The sequence below is a fragment of the Lontra canadensis genome, unplaced genomic scaffold (genome assembly GCF_010015895.1).
Source record: "Lontra canadensis isolate GAN:19392208 unplaced genomic scaffold, GSC_riverotter_1.0 scaffold79, whole genome shotgun sequence".
Taxonomy (NCBI): domain Eukaryota; kingdom Metazoa; phylum Chordata; class Mammalia; order Carnivora; family Mustelidae; genus Lontra; species Lontra canadensis.
In genome coordinates this window covers 7,384,041-7,410,746 of record NW_022631073.1, presented here as the reverse complement: position 1 = coordinate 7,410,746, position 26,706 = coordinate 7,384,041, and the positions used below count along the sequence as shown (strand labels likewise).

The 26,706-nt window shown below is 45.6% G+C and overlaps 1 protein-coding gene and 1 long non-coding RNA gene across 2 annotated transcripts; one reads left to right on the top strand and one right to left on the bottom strand.

Annotated features, from left to right (window-relative positions):
* On the bottom strand, positions 1-21,667 carry OAT (ornithine aminotransferase). The gene is made up of 11 exons (XM_032882126.1): positions 21,631-21,667; positions 15,800-15,886; positions 14,211-14,438; positions 11,447-11,671; positions 11,245-11,340; positions 7,542-7,669; positions 6,189-6,311; positions 5,204-5,332; positions 4,166-4,279; positions 2,527-2,671; positions 1-1,017 (listed from the first exon to the last, which is right to left on the bottom strand). The coding sequence occupies exons 3-11, from the start codon at positions 14,407-14,409 to the stop codon at positions 857-859; spliced, it is 1,320 nt and encodes a 439-aa protein (XP_032738017.1). The 5' UTR covers positions 14,410-14,438; positions 15,800-15,886; positions 21,631-21,667; the 3' UTR covers positions 1-856.
* Positions 21,668-22,024: 357 nt separating this feature from the next.
* Positions 22,025-24,951, top strand: LOC116881962. The gene is made up of 3 exons (XR_004385528.1): positions 22,025-22,438; positions 23,862-23,942; positions 24,802-24,951. It is a non-coding gene; the product is annotated as an uncharacterized LOC116881962 (long non-coding RNA).
* Positions 24,952-26,706: the final 1,755 nt, after the last annotated feature.

Genomic DNA, 26,706 nt, shown 5'->3' with positions numbered 1-26,706 from the left:
TACCATGCATAATAAGGATACTTTAATAAAAATGGTAAATACAAGTATAAGCACAGGAAAAAAGCAATTATTGTCAAAGGGGAGAAGGGAGTATAATAAGAGACTTTCTTTTTATAATTTCTATTTTTCTAAATATCATCAAAGACACTGAAAGGCTCTTAGAAAAACACACACAATAAAGAACATTCTCAAAGAGCTTAAAAATGTTAGGTAATCAGTGACACTGCCATCATAACAGACACTTTAAATAGAGGCTTTACTTTAAATTTAAAGAAAAACGAAAAATAAACTCTTCTTACAAATTATATCACTTGAAACATAATTTGAGAATGTTAAACACTAATTTCTAATTAAAAATGACATCCATAGGCTACACCCTGGTGTTGGCCAGTATGAAGTTTCCTTAAATCCTAGTGTTTTATGTAAGCTTAACCATTAATGCTTCCTAAAATTCAATGATTATAATTTAACTTTATAAGGTTAAGCAAGTCTTCCACGTACGACCCCCTATCACTTTTTCAAATACGAAACATCTGTATCAGTATGGAAATTATAAAAACATATAAATTATACTGAAGGGCTTGATTAAAAGGCTCTCTATATACAGTAGGTACATTTTACTTCCAGAAAGAACACACGCACACAGAAACTTCATCAGAGAGGCCATTCCATTCTCTTACAGTCATGTTACACAGCAAACTGTGTGTTTATAAATGCCATTCTATTATGCATGAACTGAAAAAAAAGACATATTTTAAAAGGTCCTCGAAGACGCTGGGGCGTGGCGCATGCCCACGTGAGGCACGGGGACCGCCGTCTCCAGCTGCACGGGCACCACTGAGAACAGTCGCTCCCCTCAGAAGGACAAGATGGTCTTGTTAATGATTTCCACCGACTCCTGAATCTCATCCTCCTTGATCACAAGCGGAGGGGCAAACCGGATGATGTCGCCATGGGTCGGCTTGGCCAGAAGTCCGTTATCGCGAAGCCGCAGACACACCTTCCAAGCATCATAATCTAAAGAAAAATGGCCAAACACGTGCGCTGATCAAAGACAGGGATTTGGGGCAGCCCTCGCGGTCCAGACGGGCAAGAGCCGCCCAGCGAAGGAAAACTGCCGGGGCCTACTAAAGACAGACGCCTGGAGCTGCAAGCTCGCTCTGTCCTTATTCTTAAAAATGAGGTCATTTTTCGGCAAGTGCATAACTAGGTTTGGATGGTACGATCAGACACACAGATCTGTTCATTTTTCCAAAAATGAGAAAGACCAGGCTGTCACATTAACTATGAGGAACCAGCGCAGAAAGACGTTGGGCAGGACACAGAGAAGTTAGCTGGCAGGGAATGAGCACTACTCAAACCCCGCGAACGGTACACACTCCTCAAACGGATTTGCTTCCTGAGCTTGTGGACAGAGACTCTGCTCACTTCAGAGGATTATTCCCAACCCTGGCTGTGCGCCCGAGTCACCGAAAGGATACGGCCAATGCCTGCGCCGCCCCCAGACCCATTAAATCAGACTCTCTAGGGGGGAGGCTAGGTTTGGATGAAGTTTTTAAAAGTTCCTCAGGGGGGGAAATAAAAAAATTTAAAAATAAACAAAAAATAAAAGTTCCTCAGGGCGCACCGGTGTGGCTTAATGGGTTAAGTTTTTGGCTCAGGTCATGGTATCAGGGTCGTGGGTTGAGCCCTGCAGAGTATGCTTGAGAGCCTCTCCCTCCCTCACCCCCTCCACTTGCTGCACGTGCTCTCTCTAAAATAAATCTTTTTTTTTTTTTTTAAGATTTTATTTATTATTTAACAGACAGAGATCACAAGTAGGCAGAGAAGCAGGCAGAGAGAAGTGCGGGGAAGCAGGCTCCCCGCTGAGCAGAAAGCGGGATGCGGGGCTCAATCCCAGGCCCCGGGGACCATGACCTGAGCCGAAGGCAGAGGCTTTAACTCACTGAGCCACGCAGGCGCCCTCTAAAATAAATCTTTGATAAAATAAAATAAAAATGAAAATTCCTCAGGTGATTCTAAAGTGTTGCCAAGGTCGGAATCGCTGCTTTAAAAGAAAGGGTTACCACAGGAAAATCCGGCAGGGAGCCCCTGAGGGCTAGTCCCGATGAAGCAGTGAGACAGCCCACACTCCGGAAGCACGGTGGGGGGTCTCTGATCACCACCATCACCCGCACTTGTCGCTGTGACTGCTGCTCCTGCCACCTTTACTGACGTGCAAAGTCCAGGAGGGAAACGGGGAAGACAGCGAAGAGGAAGCTTCCCAAGAAACTGCCGTGTGTGGGCTGTACCAGCAGGTAACGGGCCACCTCCGAGGGCTGTGTCACTAACTCAAGGCAGAGTAACAAGTGACGATACGGAGTACGTACATCCTGCCTGGAGGAAAGGGCTCCATTTCCAAAGACCCTTAACAGAAGTCAGATGAGGCTCTGCCCAACAGACCTGGTCAACAATTTCAGACAGGGGAACCCAATAACCAGATAAAATATAAAAATAACATCTGGAGTAAAATGTTTGTGTCCGTACCTTTGGTTTCTCGAATAACGATAGCATTTAGTAATCCTTTCCCCCTGACGGCAGTCACAATGTCAGACGGCAGCTTCATGAGCTCATTCCTCAGGATATTACCCATTTTTTCTGCATTTTCGGCAAGGTTTTCTTCTTCTAAAACCTGTGTTGAAAGAAGAATTACACATATGCTAAGACTGTCCTGTTTCAGGTTATACTTTGGAAGGGAATGTGGACGATAAGCAAAAGAACAACACGACCAGATAAAGACCAGAGTCACTGAACTTTTTTTTTTTTTGAGATTTTATTCACTTATTTGACAGAAAGAGAGAGAGCACGCGAGAGAGAAAGAGGGAACACAAGCAGGCAGAGTGGGAGAGGGAGAAGCAGGGTTCCCACAGAGCAGAAGAGCCCGATGCGGGTCTCGATCCCAGGACCCAGGGATCATGACCAGAGCCAAAGGCAGATGCTTAATGACTGAGCCACCCAGGTGCCCCTGAACTTTTATTCCTGCTTTCCAAAGCCTGTATAGCAGTTTCATTTTTCTTTTTTTAAGTACGCTCTGTACCTGGTGTGGAGCCCAGCATGACGCTTGAACTCACAACCTGGAGATCAAGACCTGAGCTGAGACCAAGAATCAGATGCTTAACTGAGCCACCCAGGTGGTCCAACCAGTTTAGTTTCTAATTAAACATACATAGCTCAAACAGAGCCTTGCTTTAGTTACAAATCCATCATCAATCTGATTTCACAGCAAAATAAGAGTTAAAATTTGTTTAATGCAAGTGATATCTTATTAGTTGAATAAATCAATGGACTGAATATACTTTAATTTTTAAACTACAATAGTTTCCTTTACTTTTTTCCCTCTAAAAAGCCCTTCCTTGGACATCACATAATTTTGTGCCTTATGGTAGGTTCCTAAGAAATAAATCTAAAAGTGTTCAAATCTACACTTTTTTTTTTAAGTTTTTTTTTTTTTAAGTTATTTGACAGATCACAAGTAGGCAGAGAGGCAGGCAGAGAGAGACAGGAGGAGGAGGAGGCAGGCTCCCCGCTGAGCAGAGAGCCCGACGCGGGACTCAATCCCAGGACCCCGAGACCATGACCCAAGCCGAAGGCAGAGGCTTTAACCACTGAGCCATCCAGGCGCCCTCAAATCTACACTTTTAAAAAAAAAAGGAGGGGGGTGCCTGGGTGGCTCAGTCAGTTAAGCAGCTGCCTTCAGCTCAGGTGATGATCCCAGGGCCCTGGGATGCAGCCCCGTGTTGGCCTCCCTGCTGAGCAGGAGTCTCCTTCTCTCACTGCCTCTGTGCGTTCTCTCTCGCTTTCTCTCAAAATAAAAATTTAAAAATCTTAAAAAAAAAAAAATTAGCCCCATGGGCCAGGTCTGGTCACAGAACAAAAGCTCCGCGAGCCACCCAAGGCCTCCAGGACGAAAGCCCCAAGTGACTGCAACTCGGAAGACCCCCGAGATTCCTATCCGCTAGACCAAGGTTGAATCACTTTTTGAGAATGCCGCGCCCCTGAAGTCCCTCCTCTGGACTGGTGTTCTGTGACTCCTGGCAATCTTGTTACATTTCTCATTACGTCCACGGGCTCAAACTTAAAAGTCATGTCGACACTACCCAGACAAACGGTCTGAAGCGGCCGTTACCTCCAGGGCTGCGATGGCCACTCGGCAGCCCAGCGGGTTTCCTCCGTACGTGGAGCCGTGCTCCCCCGGCTTAATGGTGAGCATCACTTCGTCGTCGCACAACACCGCCGACACCTGCAAGACAGAGAATTCAGGACCGACCGAGTCACTTCCCAGACTAACCGTTCCCGCTCTCAGCATGCCGGGAACACAAGTACTTATGAAGGTGGTATTAAATGTGCCATGAAGGGCACCTGGGTGACTCAGTCATTAAGCATCTACCTTCGGCTTGGGTCATGATCCCAGAACCCTGGGATCGAGCCCCACATCGGGCTCCCCACTCGGCAGGAAGCCTGCTTCCCCCTCTCCCACTCGCCCTGTTTGTGTTCCCTCTCTTGCTGTGTCCCTCTGTCAAATAAATGAATAAAATCCTTAAAAAAAAAAAAAAAAAAATGTGACATGAAGCTTCCACAAACAAGGGCTACACATCTTTCACTGAAGTTAACCAGGGACATACCGGTGACACCCCGGGCCTGGTGTGAGCTCGTCAGGCACACTTCGATGGCTCCAAACCAGAACATTTCAGAACCAAGAGGAAAGCGCTTTCTGCAGTGACAGAATTTAGAATTCCTTTCACTTGCAAAGTGAAACGCCTGGTTCAATTGCTTAGCAAACCATGTCGCACGCTACACTCAGAGCCTTTATAGGCCATCCAGTACCAGCGACTGGTCTGAACAGTAAACCCAAGGAAGAAGCTACAACAAAACACTACTTTTTCCCAACCTCTGCATGAATCAGTCATGGCTGTAGACAACTGGTCATGCTAGGTCTCTGAACAATGGGAAAAAGCACAGTTTCCATCCAAAACAGACCCCACAGCAAATTCCAAGGTACACCCAGTTCTCCCGTTCGAGTTAACTAAGCGTATCGACTCCCTGGAACCCTGAAATGTTTCTATTACACATTCCAGGTGTCTTGCAGTGCACTTTTTTCCAGGGCCCTGTGAAGGACAGACTTCACAGGAACAGTGACTAGAGAGAGGCTGAAACTTCAACTCACAGGGTACAGGCCACCAGAAAGGGCCTTTCCCAGAAGAACCACATCAGGTCTGACGCCTTCATAATCCACAGCCAGCCACCTGCCAGTTCTGGCCAATCCCGTCTGTATCTCATCGGCAATAAACAGAACCTGTTGGGAAACAACAGAATACATTCATTACTGATTCTGTTTCCACAGGGCAAACAGTGAACTCTTCCCCACACAAATCTGTCATTCTGACATTCCCTCAGATTTGTGAGAATCTTTTAATTACCAACATAATTTCAGCAGCATCCTATGAAAATCTGCAGACCCACAATTACCTCCTGTATCAGTCCACTCCCTCCCCGAGGCCCATTCTGCCCTATTCGGCAAGGTTTGGATAGAACTACTCTCTGGGGGGCACCTGGGTGGCTCAGTGGGTTAAGCCTCTGCCTTCAGCTCAGGTCGTGATCCCAGAGTCCTGGGATCCAGCCCCGCATCGGGCTCTCTGCTCAGAGGGGAGCCTGCTTCCTCCTCTCTCTCTGCCTGCCTCTCTGCCTACTTGTGATCTCTGTCTGCCAAATAAATAAATAAATAAAATCTTTAAAAAAAAAAAAAAAGAACTACTCTCTGGGAAAACATTAACAGACATTAACTCACTTGCTTATTCCAGACATTTATTAAACAGTTACTTCTTCTTAAGTATGTACTAGCTTGGTGGGAAGAGGAAGGGAGCAGAAGGATACAACCAGGGGCCTGAGGAAGCTCCCACCACAGGATGCTGGAGAGGGGAGGAAGGAACAACGTTTGGGCCTGGGAAGTCTGGAGCTCTGCCTGGGCCCAGGCTTGGCCAGTTTCCAGAGCTAGCAAAAAGAGCGCTTCTGTGCAGGCCACTGATAGACTGTACTAGAAAGTTCTGAAGCTCTCAGAATGAAGTCTTCCCCTAGTGGAGAGGTGATGTCATCGCTGCTTCCACCCTAGCAGCCCAGCCCTAAGCAAGGTAGGCAGGTGGAAGGTGGGTGACCTGGTGCTGGGTGCAGAGCTCTCGCACGCCCATCAGGTAGCCGGGATCCGGAACGACAACGCCCGCCTCACCCTGAATTGGTTCTACCATGAATGCCGCAACGTTTGGATCCTGAAGAGCACGCTACAAAAAAATACGAATACGTTTTAGTAACTTTCTTTTAAACCTATTTGGTTAAATAGGCTAAAAATGGGTTAAATCTGAAATCACACACTGCATATATTTTTATGTGAAGTATGCAAATTAAGTTTCTGTACTAACTTATATCTGATGTCAAAGTATAACATATCTGGGTGGCACGGGCAGTTGGACATCCGACTCTTAATTTTGGCTCAGGTCATAGCTGGGGTCTTGGGACTGAGACCACAATCAGGCTCTGCACTCCAGGCAGAGTCTGCTTAGGACTCTCTTTCCCTCTCCCCCTTCCCTACCAACATGCATGCTCCCTCTTCTCTCTCTCTTAGAATAGATGAATAAATCTTAAACACACACACACACACAAAATATAACATTTCTTACACTCAGTTACCAAAAGCTCCAAATACTTGAGCTTTAATCTACTCTATCCTATATTTTCTTTTTCTTTTTTTTTTTTTAAGATTTTATTTATTTATTTGACAGAGACATAGAGAGAGAGCACAAGTAGGCAGAGAGGCAGGCAGAGGGAGAACGAGAAGCAGTCTCTCCACCAAGCAGGGAGCCCGATGCGGGGTTTGATCCCAGGACCCTGGGATCATGACCTGAACAGAAGGCAGCCGCTTAACCGACTGAGCCACCGAGGCGCCTCTTTCTTTTTCTTTTTTTAAGATTTTATTTATTTGACAGAGAGAGAGAGCGTGCGCTCACAAGTAGGCAGAGCGGCAGGCAGAGGGAGAGGGAGAAGCAGGCTCCCCACTGAGCAGAGAGCCGGATGTTCTATCCCAGAACCCCAGGATCATGACCTGAGCCGAAGGCAGATGCCTAACCAACTGAGCCATCCAAGCACCCCAAAAACATAGCTTTTTAAAGACATTTTCAGTGACTCTTTTTATTTTAGAAGTCCTCCACTCATAATTTTAAAAGGCTAGCTGAAATCTGAGTAATTTTATCTAATAAAGTAATTAAACATACACTATCCAAATCATTTATGCAGGACATGGAGGGAAAGTAGCTTGTTCTCAGGATTAGACCATAGTACCTGACCTCCCCGTGCTGGAAACTAACTGGCCATTCCAGAGACCAGTCTGAAATCTTGGCCCAACTTACATTAGACAGACATTCATTACAGTCCCACATCTATTTTCAATCCATACATTCAATAAATTTCATTTACATTTACTCTGAGCTAAAGCACTGTGACGCTAAGTGTGATACCTCAAGAGCAGGCAGATCATTGTATGGAATTATTTCAAAACCTGGCATAAATGGCCCAAAACCATCATAACTGCTTGGGTCTGTGGAACTGGAGATAGCAGACAAAGTTCTCCCCCAGAAGTTTCCAGCTGAAAAGGAAAAATAAACAGATTATTTCAAACAAACCCCCAGATTTAATAAGCACTGTCCCCAAAAACTACCTTAGTAAGTTTGATTTTTTTTAAAAATGCGAGTTTGTGGGGCACCTGGGTGGCTCAGTGGGTTAAGCCTCTGCCTTCAGCTCAGGTCATGATCTCAGGGTCCTGGGATCGAGCCCCACATCAGGCTCTCTGCTCAGCGGGGAGCCTGCTTCCCCCTCTGCCTACTTGTGATCTCTCCCTGTCAAATAAATTAATAAAATCTTTTTAAAAAATAAAAAATAGGGGCGCCTGGGTGGCTCAGTGGGTTAGAGCCTCTGCCTTCAGCTCAGGTCATGATCTCAGGATCCTGGGATCGAGCCCCGCATTGGGCTCTCTGCTCAGCGGGGAGCCTGCTTCCCTTCCTCTCTCTCTGCCTGCTTCTCTGCCTGCTTGTGATCTCTGTCTGTCAAATAAATAAATAAAACCTTTAAAAATAATAATAAAATAAAAAAATAAAAAATAAAATAAAAATGCGGGTCTGCCTTATAGAGCTTCCAGTGAGCTTTCACTTGTTAAAATAAAACCAGATATTAGGGAAAAAAGAAAAAAGGAAAAAAACCCTGATATTAAACATCATGGCTCACACAACCACCAAGGCCTGGCCTTGCCGTTGCTACTTTAGGCACGCCTCTACTGAACCTCCGACTGTAATACATAGCCCCAGAGGATAAACACTTGTCTTTTTTTTTTTTTTTTAAGATTTCATTTATTTATTTGACAGAGAGAGAGAGCAGAGAGGGAACACAAGCAAGGGGAGTGGGAGAGGGAGAAGCAGGCTTCCCAACGAGCAGGGAGCCCGATGCAAGGCTCGATCCTAGGAGGCTGGGATCATGACCTGAGCCGAAGGTGAATGCCTAACGACTGAGCTACTCAGGCGCCCCAACACTTGTCTTTTCTTTCAGTAATCTCAAACCCTAACAACTGAGGCATTCAGCACATGTGTTTCTAGACACAGTGCATTTATAATAGTAATAAGAGAAAAAGAACATCCTTTGTGGAGAATTAGTATTTTCCTTTCAAACACCCAATACTAAAGAATGAACTTAAAATTTCATCTTCTGAAACACCCTCAGGCAATCTAAACACTCAATTTTGCCTTCCTTGGTATGATAATGCGCTAAATGACTGATCTTGTTCTTTGTTCAGGAACATCTTTTTACCCACTAATTTATTTCATTAATAAGTTTAAGGCCCTACTACGTAGGTCAGGCATTGTTCTCGGTGTTGGGGATAAGAGGAGTCATCATGGAGCTTGCTTAAATGCCAGAGAGAAGAAACACCATAACCTGAATCAGAGTAAAGCAAATACATAAGGTAATTTCAAATGGGTTACATTCAAGCAAGGGAAGAAACAATGTAGAATAACAACAGAGAGGTTTGGGGGCTCCCCCACTTTTTTTTTTAATAGCTTTCTACCACCTCTACCAGCACCAACTCCGTTAACCCAGTACTAAATTACTGTATTTTGGCATAAAGCATCCCTAAACATCACTCTTGCAAAGGCTCTCTCTCCTATGACTGATCCCCACTCTCCTCGTCCACCAGTCACAGCACACTGATATGACCAGGCGTGTTCGAGAGAAAAGGCACCAGGGGCGCCTGGGTGGCTCAGTTAAGTGATTTTGTGATTTTGGCTCAGGTTATGATCTTGGGGCTGTAGGAATGAGCCCCACGATGGGCTCTTAACTGGGCATGAAGCCTGCTTAAGATTTTCTCTCTCCCTCTGCCCTTCCCACTGCCTTTCGAGTACACTCCCTCCAAAGAAATAAAGAAAGAGAAGAGAAGAGAAGAAAAAGAGAAAAAAGAAAAGCAAATGCACCAATCAGACCAGGTGCTCTCCTCCACAGAGCCCCAGCAGTCTCCTCTGTGGCTTACTCTGCAAGTGTAAGGGAATTTCAGTTGGGAACAGCCTTACTGTCTCTACCCCACTGACTCACCAACTGCTTCAGCACTCAGGAGAAAACACCTTTGTACCTTTTGCTAATATTTAAGAGACTAATACAGTCTGTAAGAATGACAATCACCAGAAATGCCACTGTTGTTTGCAAGAAACAGTTATGCTGGGGCGCCCGGGTGGCTCAGTCCTTAAGCGTCTGCCTTCAGCTCAGGTCATGATCTCGGGGTCCTGGAATCAAGCCCTGCATCAGGCTCTCTGCTCAGGGAGACTGCATCCCCCTCTCTCTCTCTGCCTGCCTCTCTGCCTACTTGTGATCTTTGTCTATCAAATAAATTTTAAAAATAAGTAAATAAAACAATAAAAATAAAAGTTTTATTTATTTGAGAGGGAGAGTGTGTATGAGAAGGGGGAGGGGCAGAGGCAGAGGGAGAAGCAGACTCCTCGCTGAGGGCTTCGATCCCAGGACCCTGGGACCATGACCCAAGCCGAAGGCAGAGGCTTAACCAACTGAGCCAGCCAGGTACCCCCCGCACTTTACTTTTTTTAAAATGAAAATCAGAACTTTACAAAAAAGTCAGAACCTTCCAATTGAACACCATTATAAAGATTCCAAGAGTCAGATTATATCACACAGAGGAGAGACCGGTGGTTACCAGAGAGGAGGTGGGGTGAAATCGAGGGCATCAAGGGCACACTTAGCACGAGGTGCACTGAGGAACGCACAGAACTGCTCCATCACTACATTGTACACCCGCAACTAACAGGACACTGTATGGTGATTATACTTCAATTAAAAAAATGAGTAAAAAGTACTAGTTATAACAAGTAAGAGGGCAAAAGGAAACTTCTGGAGGTGGTGTAAAGGGTAGCGGCATAGACTGGGACAGTGGTTTCGTGGGTGAACACCTACCTCTGAGCTCAGCAAGTTGTCCACATTAATTACGCACACATTTTGGTACATCAAAAACTAAAAGTAAAATTTAAATAAACAAATAAAATGCCAATAAGGGGTAGGGTGGGGAAGAAGAAGAGGAAGAGGAAATACTAGCAAGGCAGGGCAGAAGGGCAGAGGGAGAGAAAATCTTAAGCAAATGATTCCATCATCTGAAGTAACTCTCGTCTCCTGAATCAGTATCCACGTCCCCTCTCTCAACCATTCCCAGCCATCTATCCAGGGCAACTGCAGCTCTCCTCTTCCAACAGCTTTTGAGGCCATGATACAATAATACATCAAATACTAAGATTCAAATTCCATACCACACCTAGGACATGGCCCTACTCTAACACAACATAAAATCAACAACCTGTCAAAAATGCTCTACCATCTAATTAATTACCATCTAATTAATGAGAAACCTGCTATGAAAAAATTCTGATAAACAGATGATAAATAAATCATATAGTCACTCACTTTAAGGAGTGAGGAATAGGGGGTCACTTAACAGGGAAAAATCCCATTTATGTAGAAATCTGCAAAAAGAGCCCCGGAAAATCTCTCAATTTTTTTGAAAGATTTAGCAAATAATGTATCACAGATGAAGCAAACACTGGAAATACTCCAGTGATAATGAAACAGTAATGACATCATATGCTGACATCACAAAGGTTAATGCTGAATTTCACATACCTGCAAAAATAATCTTTGCTTTGTACTTTGGAATACCCTTAACGGTATATCCCCACCTACGAGCAAGTTTGCAAGCCGTCTCTCCAGCCTCCACTCCTATCAAGAAGGAAAATTTTTCAGTTTAAAAAAAATGTATTTTAAATTATCAAAAAGTAATACAATTGTTTTCTTGGCTATTTAATGTAAAAAAGAAATATTTTACCTGTATTCATAGGAAGAACTTTGTGGTAGTTGAAAAGTTTAGTAATATACTCTTCGTATTCACCAAGCACGTTATTATAGAAAGCCCTGGATGTTAAGGTCAGTTTGTCTGCTTGACTTTTCAAAGCATTCACAATCTTTGGATGGCAATGCCCTTGGTTGACAGCACTGTAAGCACTCAGGAAGTCAAAGTATTTTCTGCCTTCTACATCCCATACGTAAATACCTAAATACATAAAGAGAGTCATTTTAGAAAATCACTGAGTTACGTAAAGTTCAAAGATTAAGACCGTTGGCAAGCCTTCTGAATACCCACACATGAACCTTTACTTTATAATACAGAATTGTGGCTAATCATGTTTTAGCTCAAGCATAGTCAGGCTGGTTAAAAATAATCTGATTTATAAGGAATTATATTTTATCTGCCCAGCTTGAAATTACATATTTAACAAGAACACCATAACAAGAAAAGTTTTATAAACTCTGGAGTGACACCCTCACTCCTAGAAAATTGGGGTTTGGAATGTAAAACCAGAAGTTATACATAACAGAAAAATCGTGATTAGTTGACTGTAACTATCAACAGAAGGAGAAAGAGAAAATATACTTCCAAATCACACACCCATCTGCTAAGGGTCTAGTATCCAGAACACTTACAACTCAACAACTAACAACCCAGTTCATGGGTTCAGTTAAGTGGCTGCCTTCGGCTCAGGTCATGATCCTGGAGTCGCAGGATCGAGCCTAGCATGGGGCTCCCTGCTCAGTGGGGAATCTGCTTCTCCCTCTCGTTCTGGCCCCTCTTACTCCCCCATTCCTGTCCCCTCTCTCTCTCTTGCTCTAACAAATAAAATCTTAAAAAAAAAAAAATACACAATTCAAAAATGGGGGAAGAACATGATTGGACATTTCTCCAAAGATACACAAATGGCCCAAAAGCACATGAAAAGATGCTTCAGTATCTCAATCACTACAGAAATGCACATCGAAACCTCAGGGATAGCTTCCACATTCATAAGGATGGTTGAAAGAAAGAAAGAAAGAGAACAAGTGCTGGCAGGACAAGGAGAAACCGCAACTCATGCATACTGTAAAAGGCACAGCAGCTGTAGCAAGCGGCCGGCACCTCCTCAGCAAGTCACACCAAAAGTTACCATCCACAGCCAGGTACATACCCCAAGAGAGTGGAGGACAGGTGTTCACACAAAACTCCGTACGCAAATGCTCAGAGCAGCACTAATCACAATAGTCAGGAGTCGGGGACAACCCAAATGTCCATCAACCGATGAATGGGTCAACAACACGCGGTCTATCCGCGTGACGAAGGATTATTCAGCCGTAAGCAGCGACTACGACCACACGCCCCAACACGGCCGGCCTTGAAAATGTTACACTAAGTCAGAGAAGCCAGACACAAAAGCCCACACGCTGCAGCCGTCCCACCATCCAGGACAGGCAAACCCACAGAGACAGAAGGCAGGTCAGCAGCCGCCAGGTGCTAGGGAGACGGGAGACTGCAGAGTGACTGCTTAATGGGGGTAAGGGGTCCTTTGGGGGTAATAAAGTCCCAGGACTAGCTAGAGGGGATAGCTCTACGGTACTGTATATATATACTTAATGGTGCTGAATTGAATGATTAAAATGGTAAATTTTAAGTTATGTATGCTTTAAAAAATTTTTTAAGTTGACTATAGATATTAAAATATATTGGGCAGCTTACCAGCTAACTTTTACCATGTATTTAACATACTGTCTTAGGTGCTGCTGAGCCTTATCTCATCAAAGAAAACCTATTGAAAAAAAAAAAAAAAAAAAAACACCTAAAAGTGTGACCATCCTACAGTACAAAGATATGGAAAGAGATGCTTGGATTTAGAATCAGCCCAAGCTGGCACATACAGAACCAGGACTTGACCCCAGGCACTCTGCTAGTACAATTAATTTTTTTTTTAAGATTTTATTTATTTATTTGACACAGAGAGATCGAGAGTAGGCAGAGAGGCAGGCAGAGAGAGAGGGGGGAAGCAGGCTCCCCGCTGAGTAGAGAGCCTGATGCGGGGCTCGATCCCAGGGCCCTAGGATCATGACCTGAGCCGAAGGCAGAGGCTTAACCCACTGAGCCACCCAGGTGTCCCGGTACAATATTTTTACAAACAGTTCCCAAATTTGTAGTATAGAAGTCTAGATTTTCAGTTGTTCAAAATCTAGATCACAGTGCTAGTCCTAAATAAATACGGCAAATGATAAAGATGTTTAATATTCCCATACATCATCTTCTGGCCCAAAGCTAAGTAATAAACTTTGGTTTTATTAGGTTAAGGCTGTTATTTCAAAATGTGCATTAAATCACCACTTGGCAAATATCAGTAATCATTTTCAGGCAGAGAATAATTAATGGATTCTAAAAGTGTGAGTAAAAGTTTGCAGAATCTCAAATCATGTCCCCACAAGATATTCGAAAGGGCAAAACAGTATCTTTGCAGTGAAGAAGGCTGGCAGTCACTACCTCACCAGCCAACTTTCCTTAAGGATCTTACATTCCCTCCTGGCAATGTCCATCATGACAAAGACTGAACGAGTTCACCTTTGTATTCCCCACAAGTACCTAGGACAGCAAGCACTAGACACTCATTAAATGTGGAATTAACCATATCTGCCACCTAGAAATGCATCTGGCAAATGTACACTGAAAAAATTTAAAAGCAATTTTTATAAAAGGTTTCAAGCAAAAGGGAGAAGGGGCATTGGATTAATTCAAAATGTACCTTTTCCTCTCTCCAGGGCTACAGGTAAAGGGTGGTAGTTGTGTGCCCCATACTTAGACTCTCGCTCAAAGATGTAATCAGAAGATGGAGGACCTTGGATTGTCTTTTTAGTCGCAACAGATGTAGCAGAAGCCACTGAGGAATGAACTCCACGACGAAGCACAGCGATGGTCTGCAGATGAGCTAGTCTGGAAAACATCGTGCCCTTCAAGTAGGAAAAGCACCCACCTGTTCAAAAAGGAGAGAAGACAGTAAAAGTAAGAGTCTTCCCAGGGTCAGTGTATGTCAGCCCATCACGTATTGAGCATTTACCGAAGTCCGCCAAAGAATCAAGAAAACGAGGGAGAACAAAGACCCAGTCCTTGTGATGGGAAGCTTAAGGGAAATAAGCATGGACGTGTTTAGACTCAAACCTGACAAGGACTACAGCAGGATGTGCACAAAGTACTAGAAGTAAGGAGGCCAGGATAATAAGTAAGAAAACCAAGAAAAACTATGGATGGGAGGTCAGAGGCTTTGACTGTCGCATTCTTCTGCACCACTCGAGAGTTTTTTTTTCTTTTTTGTGACAGAGATCACAAGCAGGCAGAGAGGCAGGCAGAGAGGAGGAAGCAAGCTGCCTGCTGAGCAGACAGCCCGATGTGGGGCTCGATCCCAGGACCCTGAGATCATGACCTGAGCCAGAGGCAGAGGCTTTAACCCACTGAGCCACCCAGGTGACCCTCGAGAGTTCTTTATTAAGCACACATGATTTTTTTTTAAGTCATCGGTGCTGAGAGTACATCAAGGGCAAGGAACTCTCTCTGGGGACTCAGGCAAGGTTGCACAGCAGAGGAGCTAGAGAGGTGGTACCTGATCTTGTGGACTGAGCAGCTGTTATAAAGGGACTACTATGGGGCAGGATCCGTTCAGATGGGCAGACCCCCCCAGCATGCAGATCAAATCAGGGAAGGAGGTTGAATCAGCCCCACACTGGGCTCCCTGCTCAGTGGGGAGCCTGCTTCTCCTCCTCCCTCTGATCCCCCTCCCCGCTGCTAGTGCACTCTTTCTCTCTCTCCGCCTAATAAAAAAATAAAATCTTAAAAGTTGCCAGGGGCCCCTGGGTGGCTCAGTTGGTTAAGCTTTGGACTCTTGGTTTCCAAACAGGTCATGATCTTAGGGGCGGGGCTCCTCGCTCAGCACAAGTCGGCTTGTTCCTCTCCCTGCCCCTCTGCTCCTACCCCCTCACTCAAAGGGAGGTAGGGACACACATGCGCGCGCTCGCTCTCTCTCTCTCTCTCTCAAATTAATAATTTTTTTAAAGTTGCCACACACTAAGCACACTTAACTATGTCTATATTTTTTCTTATTTTTTGTCTATACCTATTTTTTAAAAAGACTACTTACGTCACGTTTAGACAGAGTTCTATGAATGACAAGCCAAATCACACAACCTCCTAGCACTGAATGTGAGCTGCCGAATGAGCAAAAACTTAATACTTGGAGCTTGGCTTACTTCCCTTTCAGCTTGGCACGATGTGGTAAATCCAGTATGTTCAGGAATTCACAGTTACTAAACAGAATCCAGCACTCCGTTTGCCCAGACTCACCGACTATCCTTTCTTCCCACGGTTCAGATGAGAATACAGATTTTTAATCTGAGTTCCAGGGATGGTGTTCAGAGGGTCCAATAACTCCTGAAATAAAATGCAGAATCGTTCCCAAAAGTTTTTTCTCCTAAGGAGAAAATCCCTAGCTCTCACCAGGTTTTATCTGGGAGAGGAACCTTATATAGGAACTAGCAGACACGGGGCAGTGGCTAGTAAAATGCAAGGTCTAGCTATACAAAATGATACAGAACTTCCCTAAAATACTACTGTGAAGTCTAAAAAATGGATTTTAACTTTATTTCTTGGCCTTTTATGCTCTAAACACAGTAAGAATTAATGTTCTATTTAACCAACTAAAAAATTAACACAATTTCTGCCTTGATCAAATTAGCAATAAAACATAGCATTCCATCGTGGTACTCTGAACTAAAACCCCTTTTGAAAAGAACTATAGGGGTGCCTGGGTGGCTCAGTCAGTTAAGTGTCTGCCTTCAGCTCAGGTCACGATCCGAGGGTCCTGAGATGGAGCCCCACATTGAGTCCCAAATGGGGCTCCCTGCTCAGCAGGGAGCCTGATTCTTCCTCCTCTGCCGTGCCCCCTGCTTGTGCTCTCTCTCTCTCTAATAAATAAAATATTTTAAAAAAGAAAATAACTATAGCCATTATCACAGCCTCTGAAGGGTTTGTACTCTTAGACCAGTAACCTCACTCCTAAAATCCTATCATAAATACTCAGGAATGCAGAGAAACATTCATGCGTAAAAGATGTTCATCAACGGGAGAATGGATCAACATAATTGCACACATAATAGCGTGTTGTCATTTAAAATCATAGTAGTACAACAACACGGAGAGGAGTTTTAGGATGTGGTTAAGTGAAAAAAAACATATACGATATGTTCAAGATTATAAATAAAGAAGTCACATAATGAAAAAACTACCTGAAAAGGCACAAAAATGCTCACTGTTATTATCTTTCTACTATTCTGTGCTTCCCACATTTATAATCAGAAAAAGTCGTTACAAGTGAAGCTGAATGTCTGCTAGGTTGTCACACTCGATAGAGAAAAAGCTTAGGCAACATACAAAACAAAACTAAGGGGAAAAGAAGTGTTTGAGAAGCTCTGAGAAAACAGTCTGTGGTTAAAAGAAAGGCAGAGGTCATTTCCCCTAGGAAGTGCAACCTGGATTACAGCAAGTAGGTCTAGAAGTTTATTTGTATGAGACGGGGTCCAATTCTAAAATAAAAACTCCTCTCCGTAATGATTTTGCTATTAAGGTCTGTAGCTCTGTGACTAGAAGCATGCAGAGACGCACTATGAAATGAACTGACGTATTAAAAAAAAAAAAAAAACTAAAAAAAAAAAAGCAAAACAACTAAATACCCTCTTAATTAGCATTTTTTGAGCTCAACTCCAAATGTGGGGCTTAAACTCAAACCCCAAAATCAAGCATCACATGCTCTACCAACTGAGCCAGCCAGGTACCCCCTAACTAGCATGGTTTTTTGTTTTTTGTTTTTTGTTTAAGATCTTATGTATTTATTTGACAGAGAGAGAAATCACAAGTAGGCAGGGGGGAAGCAGGCTCCCTGCTGAGCAGATGGCCCGATGTGGGGCTGGATCCCAGGACCCTGAGATCATGACATGAGCCGAAGACAGAGACCAACCCACTGAGCCACCCAGGCGCCCCTAACTAGCATGTTTTAAGTTGATTAACAGGTCGATACAGTATTGCAAGTGAAAGGAATTTTTGAAATTATCTAAATTCGACAGTCTTCATCTCTTTTTTTTAAGATTTTATTTATTTGACAGAGATCACAAGTAGGCAGAGAGGCAGTCAGAGAGAGGAGGAAGCAGGCTCCCTTCTGAGCAGAGAGCCCAATGAGGGGCTCAATCTCAGGACACTGGGATCATGACCTGAGCCGAAATCAGAGCCACCCAGGCGCCCCAATAGTCTTCATCTTATACAAGAAGTTATTTGCTTAGCTAATTTGCAATAGAAATGAGATAAAATATCCATTTATCTGTGAAGTTCAGTCTTATTGAAAAAATAACTTACTGACAAAACAATAACATTCAAACATTACCAATACTCATTCTTAAGGCTTTTATTTTTTTTTTAAGATTTTATTTATTTATTTGACAGGGAGAGAGATCACAAGTAGGCAGAGAAGCAGGCAGAGAGAAAGAGAGGGAAGCAGGCTCCCTGCTGAGCAGAGAGCCCGATGCGGGGCTCCATCTATCCCAGGATCCTGGGATCATGACCTGAGCCGAAGGCAGAGGCTTTAACCCACTGAGCCACCCAGGTGCCCCATTCTTAAGGCTTTTAAAGATGAACTCTGGATATTCAACTGCGAAAAGTCCTGCAGTAGGTATGTGATGATGTAACCAGAATCTGTACAAATATTTCTATTAAAGAACCTTCTGGGGCACCTGGGTAGTTCAGTTGGTTGGGCATCTGCCTCTGGCTCAGGTCATGATCTCAGGGTCCTGGGATCAAGCCCCACTTTGGGCTCCCTGCTCAACAGGAAGCCTGCTTCTCCCTCTCCCTCTGCGGCTCCTCCTGCTTGCGCTCTCTCTCTCTCTCAAATAAATAAAATCTTTAAAAAAAATTTTTTTAAGTACACTGTACATTAATTAACTGGAATTTAAATAAAAACTCATTTTTAAAAAGTTCATTTCATTAAATTTAATGGCCTTCAAGAGTCAAAATAGTATGTGTAAGCCTGACCAGTCCAGGTTGTGGTCATGCGGTTAACCAAGGCCCATTCTCGGGGGGGGGGGGGGGGGGGGGGGGGGGGGGGCTGTCCGTGCAGGGGAGGGTGGCAAACTGCTACTGACGGAAAATTTTGGCATTGTTTTCAGTAACCTACATAATTCACAAAGCCCTTCTTCAAGCTATATTACTCCCATCTATCTAGTCCATCCTGTCTCCATGAAAACATACCTAAAACAGAATTTCCATAAAAGGCTGCATTTTGAAAATTCATCTAATTTAGCATGTACTACGAAATACTAGTTTTTTTAAATAACTCTAAAAGAAAAACCAGAAGTTGTTCAGCAAAACTCATCAAGCCACTTAAAGGGGCACCTGGGTGGCTCAGTGGGTTAAGCCTCTGGCTTTGGCTCAGGTCATGATCCCAGAGTCCTGGGATCAAGCTTACATCGGGCTCTCTGCTCCTCAGGGAGCCTGCTTCCCTCTCCCTCTTCCTACTTCTCTGCCTCCTTGTGATCTCTCTCTCTCTCTGTCAAATAAATAAAATCTTTTTTTTTTTAAGATTTTATTTATTTGAGAGAGAGAGAGAGCATGAAAGGGGCGAGGGGCAGAGGGAGAAGCCGGCTCCCCGATGAGCAGAGGGCCTGATGTGGGACTTGATCCTGGGACTCCAGGATCATGACCTGAGCTGAAGGCAGTTGCTTAACCAACTGAGCCACCCAGGCGCCCTTTTAAAAAAAGTTTTTTTTAAAGCCACTTAAAATATTCCACTTGTAATTTGGCTTTCCTATATTGGTCAAATATTTACTTTTCTTGAGGTAACCATTCACAAATACAGTTGTTTTTTTTTTTTAAGTTCTGCCAAGAAAAATTTGTTGGTTTGGGTTTTTTTTGTACGTAATCTGGCTAAAATTCAACTCAAGTGCGTCATTGGCACAAACATCTTAACCATTACTATTGAAAAAGGACTGGCTCTGCCAGAAAACACCCTCCACACACCTCCAAAATTTGGTCCATTCCTATTTTACTTTTTTTTTTTTTTAAGTGGGCTCCACGCCCAGCACAGAGCTCAACGGGGGCTTGAACTCAACCACCTACAGGTCAAGACCTGCCTAACTGACTGAACCATGCAGATGCCCCAATTTCTCTATTTTAAAATATATGAGATTCAGGGGTACCTGGTGGCCCAGTTGGTTAAGTAGCTGCCTTCAGTGGGGTCATGATCTCAGGGTCCTAGGATAGAACCTCACCTCATCCCACCTTGGGCTCCCTGCTCCACAAAGTCTCACCTCCCCCTCCCCCCTCCCCCTCACCCCAGCCCCCAGTGCTCATGTGCATGTTCCCTCTCTCTCCCTCTGCCATAAATAAAATCTTTTTTTTTTTTTTTAAAGTACATTTATCGGGCATTTGGTAGGCTCACTCGTTTGGCCATCTGCCTTCAGCTCAGGTCATGATCCCAAGGTCCCTGGATGGAGCCCAGCATCAGGCTCTCTGCTCAGCAGGGAGTCTGCTTCTCACTCTGACCCTCTCCCCCCACAACTTCCTCAAATAAATAAAATCTTCTTTTAAAAAAAGATTTTTCTCTTGAGTGTTAATATATGCAACTGTTGAATCACCACATTGTACACCTGGAATTAATATAACACTATTTTAACTACTGGAATTTACATTTTTAAAATGCTTCATTTAAAAAAAAAACAAGGGGCGCCTGGGTGGCTCAGTCGTTAAGGATCTGCATTGGGCTCAGGCCCATGATCCCAGGAGGCCTGGCCCCTGACTCCTTGCTCAGCAGGGAGCCTGCTTCTCCCTTCCACCACCACAACCACCCCCACCCCGGCCCCTGGTAGTCTCTATCTCTCCTCTCTCTCTCTCAAATAAATAAAATCTTTAAAAAAGAGGAACTCTACTTTCAAACTTGCATCTTTTTCATAATCCGGAACTAGATTCTCTGAAGTTGAAACCAAGATATTCTAATGAAAGAAGTCTATTGTTTATTTCAAATAGGTAAGATAAAGAAATTGGTTTACATAAATAACACTTCCAGGTTCCAACTGAGAGAACCAGTTTACCTACAGAAACTTACAAACCCAAAGAAGAGATTTAGAATTGCGAAAATTACAGATTAGTAATTTATTAAACCCAATTCATTTCAAACTCACGCCTGCTTTCCTCCCTGAATTTATCACCTCCCTTTATTTACCTAAGAGGTAAAACAGAAACCAAGAAGTAAGAGTTACAAAAGGTGGAGACCACAGGTTCCTGAGAACAAGTGCCCCACTGATTTCAACCAGAACTTACTGATGCTCGCAAAGACCCCTAAGGATGAAGTCTTCATGCTGAAACCCTGTTGGCCCCAATCCCTTGACACCATCCAATTAGTCTGCACGTTACTATAGATAAGGCTCTACTTCTGTAATTTTTTATTTGGACAGACTGGAGGGAAAAAAGATGTTGGGGGCGGGGGAGAGATAAGCAGGTTGGGAGCAGGGCCCAGGCGCTACCCGGAAGGATTCGAACCCTTTTCAAGGGTCTCTCTCGACCCGGGCCCTCCGCCCCATTACGAAAGCCACCCATTAACTGAGCAGTTTCCCCACATCCAGAATGCAGCCTTCTGGTAGACCTCGGGAACCCAGGGTCCCCGCGGTGCCCGCGGTGCCCGGAGCCTCCTCCCCACGCGCCGGCGCCCAACACCTTCTCCCAAACCCGAAGGCGCGCAGCCAAGGCGCTGGGGGGTTGCGGGCCAGGAGGGCCGAGGGCCGGCCCGGCTCCGCCTGCCCTGGCAGGCGGAGGTGCCACATCCTCAGCCTCTCTCAGCCTCCTGCCTCCTTCGCCCGCCCGCCACTCCCGGCCGGGATGCGCCGCGTCCCCGCCGGCCGAAGCTGCGCGCCCGCCCGCTGCCTCTGGCCCGGCGGTGCCCGCCGCCCGCCACGTAAAACGGCCGCAGAGGCGGAGCCTGCCCCCCGGTCGAGGCCCAGCGCGCCCCTTCAGCCCGTTCCCCCACCCCCGGACCCCCGACCCGGGACTGCAGCCGTCCGCGTCGGCCGCCCCGCCGGCCCCCGGCCAGGACACCCCGGTCCCGGCTCCAGCCGCGGCCCCTCCGCTAGCGCGGATACCTGGCTGGGCCTCCGACACCCGCCGGCACACGCGTCGCGCACAGCACAGCAGCGCGACGGCGGCGCGTCACAGAGCCTAAGACTCGGCTTCCGCCCCGCCCCCGGGGCGCCCTCGCCATCCATTGGCTGGCGGCCGAGGCCTGGGCACCAATCGCCGTGGGCCCGCCCCGCTGCGGCTCCGCGCGGACTTAACCTCCCACCGCGGCTTCCAGCCTCTCTCGCATCTCCTGGGCGGGGCTGCTGTGGGCGGCCGCCGGGTCCCTGCGCTCCAGCGCTGGCCAGGTCGGTTCCTTTCGGCCGGCCGCTCGCTGGGGGCAAGACGAGGCCCGAAAGGATGGAATGTCTGTTGGGCCTCGGGCTCGTGATGTTTCCAGGGTCCCGGCCGCGAGGGTCTGGATGACCGGCTCGACCTCCAGCCCTGCACTCCCGGCGGTGCTCCCAGTCCCTTGCCACGCAGGGCCTTCTGTGGGACGCCCACCCAGATACATCCCAAACACAGCTGCGGGACCCCTCGAACCTTGCTACCCTTCTGTACCCACTCCTAGAAGTCATCACGGCAGCTGGAAAGCACTGCCGGCCTCCTCGTGGTTGCGGGTAGACCCTTAAGTGACCGCGACACACCCCGTGTAATTTGTCTGTGGCGCCCTCCACAAGCCATAATTAAAACGCAGAACTCAAAATGGACAGTCCAGGACAATCTCGTATGAGAATAGGAAGGGACCTGGACGTCATTTTGCCTCCACCGTTTTTGTTACATAATGGAAACCAGACAGAGAGGGAAGGCCACTTGCCCAGGGTTACCCCACTGGTGAGAGGCAGCCCAGCCCCGTGTGCCACTTCCCTTCTCAGTGCACAGTCCAAGACAGATGCTGGGAAAAAGGACTGCACCACGATTCCTTAGACCATCGTGGTCAGGGACGCCTGGGTGGTGCAGTCGGGTAAGGCACCGACTCTTGATTTCGGCTGAGGTCATGATCTCTGGGTGGTGAGATAGAGACTGGGCGCTCAGCAGGGAGTCCGCTTGAAATAGTCTCCCTCTGCCCCTCCTCCCCCCCTCCCGGAGCGCTCTCTCCGTCTAAAATAAATAAATGAATCTAAGAGAGAAAGAGACGAAAAGAAAGCATTGTGACCAGTCAAGATCCCAGGGGGAAACAAATGGCACGCTCCAAATTGAAAATCTGAGGTATATTTATTAAAGGAATTATTTAAACATTGACTGGTGAACCATAAGGATGGAGAAGTTACCTGGAGTCAGTGCACCACTGTCAACCCTAGACTGGTTCCCAAAACCCAAAGAGAGGAAGAAAGGAGAGGCTACCTTCCTGAGCTGTGGTCATCAGTGACCCCACTGGGCCAGTGCCGAGGTGATAAGCATCCCGACCTCCCACCTCCTACCAGAGTGGTCCATAGGCTGAACACATTAGGAAGCCAGAGACCTAGGGAGTCCCTTTAAGGAAGTCTCTGCAGCTTACTCTCCAGGAACACAGAATCGGTCGGAAAGGCTGGAGAGTAGGTGGGATAGAGAGACAAATGCAAGACATTCAACACACATAAGCAAATAAGATTAGTCTTAGCTGAGTAGACAGTAAAGTCAAAGCTGCAAGGTCAAGGGTCGAAAATTGAGTGGGCCCCAGAGGCAGAGCTGTAAACAGCAGAGCCCATGACTGCAGATGTCCAGAGCAAGAAACCAAAAGGGATTCAGTCCTCCTTGGCTCCCCCACCCCAGAACAAGGCCACTTACTCCAGCTGTTACGGACACACGCTCTCTGGAGCTCCCTGAGAGCAGGTGAGAGCAGGACTTTGCCTTTTACTTCTTTGATGTCTCTCCACAACCCTGAACACAGTGTGATTTCTTAGAAGTTAGGTCATTCTACCCAGCAGGTCAGAGAGGAATTGTTTCTCTAAGCTCCTGTTCTACAAACCTAGGCAGGTATACCATGCCAAACCCGCTTTTGGATCTCTTACAGAGCCCAGGAATCCTCTCCTAGGCCTTGGCAAGTAGGGGCAGGTGTTTCTGAGTTCAGGAAGGGGCACATGACACCCAAGATCTGAGCGTAACATCAAAGTATGTTGCATTGCCTTTGGTCTCACAGACAAGATGCTCCTTAACAAAAAAGTTTCCATATGTAAGAAACTCCTGAGAATGTCTGGGTTTTATCTCTTCTCTCTTATCAGAAAAATGCAATAGGTACAAAGAACATGATAATATTTTATGGTTTCTCTACTACCAGGTAATTTTGCAGCATAATGTGACCTTGGAGCCCTGGACTGGAAAGCGGCTTGTTTTCAACTAAGAAAGAGCTGTTCTATTTGTAAGATTTTTACTTGTACAATCTAGAAATATTTAAATAGAACATACTTTCCAAAGATTTTTGAGCTTCTACAGCTATTCACAGATTCAAGTAATTAACTATTCAGGAGCCATAAATCTGGGAGATATAAAGACTGAATCAGCAGGGACACCTCAGTGACTCAGTAGTGTTAGGTGCATGCCTTTGGCTCATGCCATGATGCTGGGGTCCTGGGATCGAGCCCCATGTGGGTCTCCCTGCTCAGCTGAGAGCCTGCTTCTCCCTCTCCCTCTGCCTCTCTCCCCTACTCATGCTCTCTATCTCTCTCTCTCTCTCTCTCAAATAAATAAATAAAATCTTTATTTTAAAAAAAAGACTGATCTTACAGCAGATACCCAACACCTAAATTAACTTCATTAGTTCACTCAACAAAGTCCTTTGTGTGCCTACATTTTTGGATCTGCATTGAATTTCGAATCAGGCAAGAGCACATGGGTCACTTTAGTGAGAAAAGAGAAGTTCAGGAAGTGCACTCTCAACAGGAGTGAACTGAAACTAATAACCTTGACCATCTAGAAAAGCTAAAATTATACAAAAAAAGGAAAACATCTTTATTTTCTCATATAGGCAACTCTCAATCATTCAGTGACCAGAAAAACGATTTATGGATTCTACAGGCCCCTGACTCTTCACTGCTCCCTTCATTGTCCAACTTGTTATGACTTGTTATTAGTACAGCTTACATATACTTGACCTTGACCTTGGGTTGATTAAAAAGGAAAAATCCAAGCTGACAGCCAAAGAGAAAGCCTCATGAAGAGACTCAGGAAATAAGTATTTGGTGATTTTTACCCAGCAGGAGAAATTTTCCTTTCCCCAGGTTCCATTCACCCTAAAAAGATATCTTCACACAAAAAACCTCGACAACGTACATGACTTGTCTCTTCTGCTGCTACTGCCCTGAGCCAGGGCAGACCTTTGCATCTGGAGGAGAGTAAACTTCTTTAAGACCAGAAGGGATCTGGCAGGAGGGAGGTAAGCAAAGTAGTAAGGGGAACTGCAGAGGAATAGCGGGGAGAAGTCCTGAACTTAATTCTGAACTGGGGACAATAGGCAGAGATGCAGAAATTTTGCAGTTGAAGTACTGATTCTGATAGAATCTGATCAGTACACCCGCCAGAAGTACTTACTTTCCCTCCCCAGCAGCTGAACTCCACTTAAGAAACCTAGCTGCAGGGCGCCTGGGTAGCTCAGTTGATTATGTGACTGTCTTCAGCTCAGGTCATGCTCCCAGAGTCCCAGGATCGAGTCCTGCATCGGGCTTCCAGCTCCGTGGGGAGTCTGCTTCTCCCTCTGACCTTCTCCCCTCTCATGCTCTCTCTCACTCTCTCTCTCTCAAATAAATAAGATCTTAAAAAAAAAAAAAAAAGACATCTAGCTTCTTGGGGCACCAGGGTGGCCCAGGCAGTTGGGCATCTGACTCTTGGTTTCCACTCAGGACATGACCTTGGGGTTGTGGGATCAAGACCTGCATATGGCTGCACACTCAGTGGGGAGTCTGCTTGAGATTCTCTCTCTCTCCCTCTGCCCCTGCCCCTGCTTGCATGCACACACTCGCTCTCTAACATAAATAAATACATACTAAAAAAAGAAAAGAATCCTAGCTGCAGCTCCTGTCCTTCACATGACACATTCCCTGGTGACGAAGGCCACAGGGCCACCCACCTGCTGTCCTTGTTTCACCACCATATACCTCTAGCTCTATATCTTATCGTCCCACCGAGACTCCGAAGTTCCTGAAGGTTGAGCCTGTTTTGCAGGATCTTTACAACCTCCCAGAACGCATCTTTGTGGTGCTTAGTAGGAATGATTGTTCTACACTGCATTCCTGGGGGCAGAGCCAGTGGCCGTTGTGGGAGTATAATCCTGGGATTCTAAAAGCCCAGGCTGCCCAAAGCCCTCCCCACTCTTTTTTTTTTTTTAAGGTTTTATTTATTTGACAGACAGAGATCACAAGCAGGTAGAGAGGCAGACAGAGAGAAAGAGGGGGGGAAGCAGGATCCCTGCTGAGCAGAGAACCTGATGCGGGGCTCAATCCCAAGACCCTGAGATACTGACCTGAGCTGAAGGCAGAGGCTTAATTAACCCACTGAGCCACCCAGGCGCCCCAGACCTCCCTACTCTTAACGCTGGTAAGCTGTTACTAGATTTAAGCCCTAGAAGCTGGGGTTGAAGAAAAGAGATCACTTGGAACCATTATTGTCCATTAACACCTTGTCACTTATCAAAGTGCTGAAGGAATATCACTGGGTGTGGTAAGTTTATAAACTTGAGTGCTGGAGAGAAAGAGGTGGACCAGTCCTTAGCATGGGTCATGAGATCTCCATATCTCATGGAGACACAACTGGGTCCAGAATGGGAGACTCTGAGAGGGCCTTGGGCACTGGTCACAACAGTTGGAGGACACCTGTGTGCCTAGAAGGCTAAGTAGAGAGAGAATGGGAAATACCAGAAAGATGATGGAGGTCAACCAGGCCAGTTCAACTCATCCATCCAGAGGTAAAGCCTGTTTCCATCAGCTCGATAGCAAGTGTTTAAAGAGAGACTCAGCTCCTGGAGCTGAAAAGTCAGCTAATTCTCAATATGGAAACTTAATAAATATGGTTATTTTGGACATGTACATTAGAGATGTAAGTACATGGTAGATTTTAGAGCTGAGGAGCTTTAGAAACCTAATCTAATACTTTTTTAAAATTTTTTATTTATTCATTTGACAGACAGAGAT

Bases quoted from the DNA above. Each gene is read 5' to 3' on its own strand.
- OAT (XM_032882126.1), bottom strand. From the start codon at position 14,409: ATGTTTTCCAGACTAGCTCATCTGCAGACCATCGCTGTGCTTCGTCGT. The intron at 11,341-11,446 runs GTAAAATATTTC...CCTTCTTGATAG, and splicing joins AGTTCTTCCTATGAATACAG to GAGTGGAGGCTGGAGAGACG. The intron at 2,672-4,165 runs GTAACGGCCGCT...CTTTCAACACAG, and splicing joins TGGCCATCGCAGCCCTGGAG to GTTTTAGAAGAAGAAAACCT.